We start from the raw sequence: 6,705 nt of genomic DNA on the forward strand, positions 1-6,705 counted from the left end.
TCTTTCTTTCTTTCTTTCTTTTCTTTCTTTGAGACAGGGTTTTTCTGTGTAGCTTTGGAGCCTATCCTGGCACTAGCTCTGTAGACCAGGCTGGCTTCGAACTCACAGAGATCCACCTGCCTCTGCCTCCTGAGTGCTGGGATTAAAGGCGTGCGCCACCAATGCCCGGCTAGCCCCAGCCTTTTAAAGAATATTTTGTGGGGCCTGTAAGATGGCTCAGCCTGTAAAGACACTTGCTGCCAAGCCTAAAGTCCTGAGTGTGATCGTTGGAACCTACGTGGTGGAAGGAGAGAACTCACTTCCACAAGTTGTCTTCTGACCTCCAAACATACACCATGGTATGTTCCCAAGAACACACAAATATAAAAATAAAAATGATTGTGAAAGGTGTTGTTCCAGGCTGCTAAAGGAGTAAAGAAAAAAGGCACTACTCTCCAGAGCGGGAGATTAAGTCCAGCAAGGTGAGCAGTCCCCAGTGTCGTCCCCCCCCCCCCACTCCATTAGCTGCAGAGCCAGTCTGAGACCATTCCTCCTAGGTCATGGAGACTGAGAGAAAAGACAATGGCCCTTGGCCTATGGGGACTCGGTGGATTTCCTCTCCACTCTGCAATCTCAGCTCTTGAGTGATGAATGAGTGTGTGGCTGTACACTGTCTTTCCGTGGAGTTTGTATAACCTTTGAGGGATCTCCTAGCTGCCCCTCCCTTTCTTCCCATTTTCAGATAGCAGCCTTCAAGTCCAAGTTAACCTCCTCCATGTGGAACAGAGATGACTCAATATTTTTGCCTCAGGGGGGCTTCAGTCATTTCTGGTCGCACTAGGGAAGGCAGAGTTCTTTCTCTGACAACACTGCTGGATCTGAGGGGAGAAGGCTGAGGACCATCTTTCATGTTCACTGGCCTGGAGAACCCTGGGAAGCCCATGGGAGGGGGTGTGTATGACTCTTGACATTAACCAGTCTCCTTTGAGTCTCCATAGGTCCTTCTGTAAAGTTTGGCATGAAATACTTTCCCATGGGACATTCTTACAAAGCATCATGGGAGCATCAGCAATTACTAGAGTGTAGAGTGGGGCTCCCAGCTAAGCAACACTGACTCCACCTGAGAATACAGACTCCCAGCCCAGGGACTTCTCTCAGCTATGCCTCTCTGAGTTCTCTTTAGCCGGATCAGCCTGCCTGAGTAAGGATCACCCTGGGGTAAGGATGTATCTTTCCTTTCAGGAAATGACTTCTGCCATCATTCTACGGGCAAACAGTAGTGCAGAGGAGGCATGCCCTTGCTCCCTTGGCCATGCTTTAACTTCCAAAGTATTCTCTTTTTCTATGAACATTTTAATGAGAGTTGAACATAAAATAGAAAAATAGCATTCTGATTGCTTTTTCTTTTTAAGATGCAACTTTTCTTGAGACTTTCATACAAGGCAATGGATGGATAATGTTAACCTGCTAAAGAAAACATAGTGACCACAGAAAAAGGCATTTCTAGTACCTATCATGGTTATTCATGTCTTTAAAATTACCTATCAAACTCTCAGGGCTGGCTGGTTTAGTTTTCTTTTGGAAACAACTCAGCTTTAAGTCCTGCCTTTGTTGGACACTAGAAGGATATCTGAGGACTGTTACCAGTTTCAGGTGATTTGGCCTAGAGCCAGTGTTGCTTAAGGTGGCTGGTGAGGAGGGGTGATGTGTGAAGGTACACGTGCTTGCTTCTCTTTCCAAGGGGTGTGGGCAGCCAGAGGCTACCACCCTACAATGGAGTCCTGCTTATTCTCTGTGGACAGGCAAATCATCCAGCAGATGGGCTGGGACCAGGCCCCTGTGTCCACCATACTCACCGTAGTAGAATCCCTTATCATCCACAGGCCCATAAACTGTGACCACATCTCCAGCCCTCAGCACAAGCTTGCCCTTTGCCCGGACCCCCACTCTCCCATCTCTGGGGTCATAGTCCAGAGCTGCCACCATTGTCTTTGGGGTCCACAGTGTGGGTGTTCTGGAGTTCCCTTGAGACATCAAAGATCCCTGGGAGTTGGTTAGGCCCTCCAAGTCTTCATGTTGAGCCTCAGAATGTAGATGTCCTTGTGCTGGCAAAGGCTGCCTCTTGTCTGTCTGATCTGTGCCCACCTCCACCTCAACTACCAGGTGCCCAGGGATTTTGCCCACTCGTCCATTGCACTCTCCATGGTAGAAGCCATGGGGATCCTGTGACCCCCACACTCTCAGCAACTGTCCTTTCTGGAATACCAGCTCCTCCTCTGGAGCCTTGGCATTGACAGGCATCACCAGGGGGCTATGATCAAAGAGGGCCACAAAGAGCCTGACTGGATTGTTAGCTTCTGTCTCTGGCTTCTCAGGGACACCACTTGCCATCTTAATGACTTTGCTGGTTGGCACTGGGCACAGCACTGAGGTAGGCTTGTGAAACTGGCACTCTCTCTTGCCTCCTGGAGTCTCCTGTGTTTGTCCACTTTGGAACTTGTTCTTTCTTTGCCCTAGTTTCTCTGTGCACCGAGAATCCAAACACACAGCCGCCTTCTCCTCCCGAACATGATGGAAGTCAGCTGTCGGGAGCTGGCTGGAGCCTTGCTGGTGAGGTGGGAGTGTCTGGTCATACTGCTTTTGAAGGGCTTTCTCAAGGCCAGGCTTCTCCCAACGCAGTACTTTCCTGGGCCCAATCTCTGGGGAGAGATGGATGAATCCTGGAGCAGGACATCCATTGATGCACATGTGTGGGGAGTGGCCTTCTTCAACCCCAGATTGGCCAAAAGGCAGAGGTGGCTTGAGGTTCTGGGGACTCTCCTGAAGAGACAGGCCCTTTTCATAGTCCTTCCAGGTCTCTGCGGGCCCCTGGACTTGGTTGTCTGCCCTTTCTGAGATCAGGTTGGATATTGGTGAATGTTTCCTTGTAGGATCTTTGGGGAATGCTTCTACAAACTTAACCTGAGGCTCCCCACAGCTTCCAGGGGTATGGGGGCTAGTCTTGGTACTCAGAGAAATAACTCTGCAGGTCAAAGGGTCACCATCCATGTAGCTAAAGGGAAAAGTGTCTAGGAATGGGTAACAAGAAAAACAGTCCTCGGGGATCTGAGCTGGCACAGAATCCAGAGACTCCCCATAGAGTGACATGGTTCTCACTGACACCTTCTGGCATGCTAGGGGAACCCGAAGCTGGGAAAATTCCAGCAGGGTGTTTCCAGCGGTGGCATCAGCAACTTCTGTCACCTTGAACCCGTCCACATACACAGCGTAGCCAGTGACCTGCACTCCATTGGAGGACCCTGCTGAGTCAATGGTCACAGGAAGCCAGCTGACCACCAAGAGACCTGGAGAAGCATGGTGCTCCACCAGCACATCCAGAGGAGGGTCAGGGGGGCCCGCTAAAGGTGTATCAAAAGTTACAGTGGAGGACATTGTTTCCCAGAGCACCTGGAGCAGGTCCCTGGGTAGCTGTACCCCCACCCTCACCCGGTACCGTGTGCCAGGATGTAGTCCTTGGAAGGTGTAGCAGCTCACCCCTGAGGGAGTTAGGGTATGCTCTTCATCCTCCAGGTACACCACATGGGGGTATCTGTTGCTGCCAGAGGCCCATGTAATCGTGGCAGAGGTAGCTGTGACATTCTGCAGCTGTAGTTGCATGGGGGCCAGACAGAACACGCCTTTTGCCTCCAGAAGGGGTCTGGAGACACTCTGCTCCTCCATGCTTGGTTTCAAGCCCAGCCAGCAAGCTTCTGTCTTAGTTTCCAAGATCTCTATTGCCACATCTGTCTTAGAGTCTGTCCTTCTCACCTGACAAAGGCCTGTCTCCAGAGATCCCTTAAATTCCCCAAGTGATAAGCTGCCTTTCTTCAAGGCTTTGGTCTGCTCAGGTGGTAGTGCTGTGGGACAAATGTCAGGGGACTTGGGGAGCAGGTGGTTCAGGATAGGGCTTCCTGAAATCTGTTCCACTAAGTTGGAGGGCACTAGCCCTCGCTGCCCGGTCACAAGCTCCCCTTCATAGAAGCCATCCTCATCCATGTCCCCAAAGACATATACATAATCCCCTGCTGTGAGGGGTAACTGGCCTTGAGAATGTTCCTTAGACCCTTCAAATGGATTGTAGCTGCATCTAGCCAAGAAGATCCTGAGCTTGGGAGTGGTGGGAGCCTCAGAGCTCCTCATTTCCAGGGGAGAGGACACACTGTCTGGCTCTAAATCATCCACTTCACTTGCTGTGTCCATGTCCAGAGAAAGGCAAGATGGCACTGTAGCCCACATGGATTCTACCTCGGAGGAGGAATTTGACTGGGAACTGGTTTTCTTGGCTTGGGGCTTGGAGTCCAGAGGCTGACTGATAGAATTTTTTTCTGACACTTGGGGGATACCAGCTGGTTCCCCAAGGGTAACTGAGTTCTCCTGCTGGGAGAGACAAACGGGAGGTTCTATGTCCCTGGTAGGCAGTGACAATGCATGTTCTTCAGACTTTGGCTTGAACTTGGGCCTCCTGCTATCCCTGGCTTGGGACTCTGAAGCTTGGGTGGTCTCTGATGTCTCCAGGGGGTGGCCAGGCTGACACTGCAACCCCTGTATTTCTTTCCCGGAAGCCAGGAGGTCACTCGGGGCTTTATTTTGGTAGTACTGCAGCTGCTGCCACCCATCTTGCACATATCCCGCTTGTTGCAGCAGCTGCTCAGCCAGCAGACTTGTGGCTTCGAGTTCCTGCCTCTGCCTCGCGTGGTTTTGCTGCCGGGGAACATTGCTGTTTTCATCTGCCATCTTCTTCACCCAGCTGGCCAGGGCCTGCAGCCGCGCATTCTCCTCTGACAGCCTGGCGCCCTTGTGCAGCGCAGCCTGTAGTTGTGCCTCTGCCTCCTCGTAGCGCCGCTCTGCGGCGGCTGCCTGAGCGCTCAGTTCCTCGCATTCCCGCCGCTGTGCACCCAGCTTCTCCTCCAGGGCCTGCACCTCGTATCGCGCTATCTCAGACGGTGAGCTTAGGCTGCCTGCTTCTGCCCGGGCTCCGGCTTTACTCTGATGTAAAGTCAACTGTCTTTGCAGGCGCAGCACTTCCCGCTGAGACTCACGCTGCAGCCGGTCCAAGTCACTGATGTTGCACCATTGCGCGCAGGTGGCGCCCTCTCCAGGAAGCGAGGAGCTGCCGAGGTCCGCAGCGATGTGCGCTTGCAGCAGGTGGCACTCCCGCCTCAGTGCTTCGATCTGCAGGTCCTTGGCTTGCAGCGCATCAGCCTGTTCTGAAGGGTCCTGAGTTCGCTGATGGGCAAACACCTGGCCCAGGTCTAGGCTCTCGAGGCTCTCACCCGGCACAGGAGCGCTCACTGCCTGAAGGTTGGTCTCCTGCAGTTTGCGGGCCCTGTCTTCAAGGCGCTGAGCGAGATCGGTCAGCTCTGCGTGCTTCACTTTGAGCCACTTCACTTTCTCATCGGTCTCATTGGAGAAGCCGGTGCATCGCAGCTGCAAGTTCTCTTCGCGCAGGTCACAGCAGCGGCGAACCAGCACCTGCAATGCCTCGGCCAGCTCCGAGTTCTGCTTCACCAGTTCGTGGTAGTCCTGACCTGGTGGTGAGAGGGTCGGGGCTTCGCAGGGCTTGTTTTCAGAGCTTTCTCCCTTCAGGTCACTAGGTTTTTTATGTTTTGATGGTAGCTGAGGCGGCGGCGGAGGACTGGAGGTACCTGGGCGGGAGGCGCTGGTCGAAGAGGCCCCTAGCTCTGATTCGGGAGCCCGGGGACAACTCCGTGTGCTGTCGAGTGAGCAGGGATGTGCTGTTGCCAAGGATTCGAGGGAGCTGGCGCGCGTGGGCAGCAGGTCGTCTGGAGAGCTAACTCGTGCGCCAGTGCGCAGGCTTTCGAGAGATCCGAGTCGACGAGCAGGCTTTTGGGTGCCACCAGTGTTACTCTGGGCTCCTATGGGTGGCTCGTCCAAGGAATGAACAACTTGGGGGTCCGCGGGTTCAGATAAAGCGGGCTGCCAGCGGAAGTGCTCTAGGATGTATTTAAGAAAGAGCTGGCGTTCCGAGTCTAGTGCCGCCTGGAGGTGGCGGATGCGCGCGGCTTGTTCGCCGTCGGTCTCCCAGCGCAGCAATGCCAGCACTTCCTGCAGGCGACAGCGGCATTGAGCCGCGGAGGCTTCGGACGCCCCCGAGCGGCCGCAGTAACCTCGGTTCACTAGCTCCTGGGCCAGCTGGCGCTGAAGCTCCCGAGCCTGGCGCACTACAACGTCGCGTTCCTGGTGCAGCAGCTGCTGCAGCTGCCGAAGCTCTGCCTCCTTCCAGCGCAGCAGCTGCCGGATCTCGGCCTCACGCTCGCGCTGCACCTCCTCCTGCAGCTGCCGCAGCTCCCGGAGGCGTCTTGCCTCCCACTTGGAGCGCAGATGGTCAGCCAGCTGCTGCCGCTCCTGCTCGGCAGACTCCCGCAGCTGGCGCGCCTGGGCTCCGAAACGCCGCCGTTCCGCCCGGCCGCGCGCGCGCTCGGCCTCCAGCTCTGCCCGCAGTTTCTCTAGCTCTCGCCTCTGCTCTTCCAGCACTGCTGCAGCTGGGCCGGGGCTGCTTGGCTTCTTGGGCGACGCGCGGCCACCACCCAAGGGGGTGGGTGAATCCTTTGTCATTGTGGCCGCAGCCGGGCAAGAAGCCAGAGCTAGCCTGGTAGGCCAGTTAGCCAACGGCCGCCGCCCCGGCCGCTACCAACCGACCCGCGCGCCCCTTCCGGCTCCCCTTGG

General features: G+C 55.0%; 1 protein-coding gene across 1 annotated transcript; it reads right to left on the minus strand.

The window, feature by feature from the left end:
- Positions 1–900: 900 nt before the first annotated feature.
- Positions 901–6,705, minus strand: LOC100755463 (RIMS-binding protein 3). The gene has a single exon (XM_027413207.2). It carries the CDS (start codon positions 6,592–6,594, stop codon positions 1,765–1,767), a length of 4,830 nt encoding a protein of 1,609 aa, XP_027269008.1. The 5' UTR covers positions 6,595–6,705; the 3' UTR covers positions 901–1,764.

Source organism: Cricetulus griseus, chromosome 4 (genome assembly GCF_003668045.3).
Source record: "Cricetulus griseus strain 17A/GY chromosome 4, alternate assembly CriGri-PICRH-1.0, whole genome shotgun sequence".
Classification (NCBI taxonomy): Eukaryota; Metazoa; Chordata; class Mammalia; order Rodentia; family Cricetidae; genus Cricetulus; species Cricetulus griseus.

Bases quoted from the DNA above. Each gene is read 5' to 3' on its own strand.
- LOC100755463 (XM_027413207.2), bottom strand. From the start codon at position 6,594: ATGACAAAGGATTCACCCACCCCCTTGGGTGGTGGCCGCGCGTCGCCC.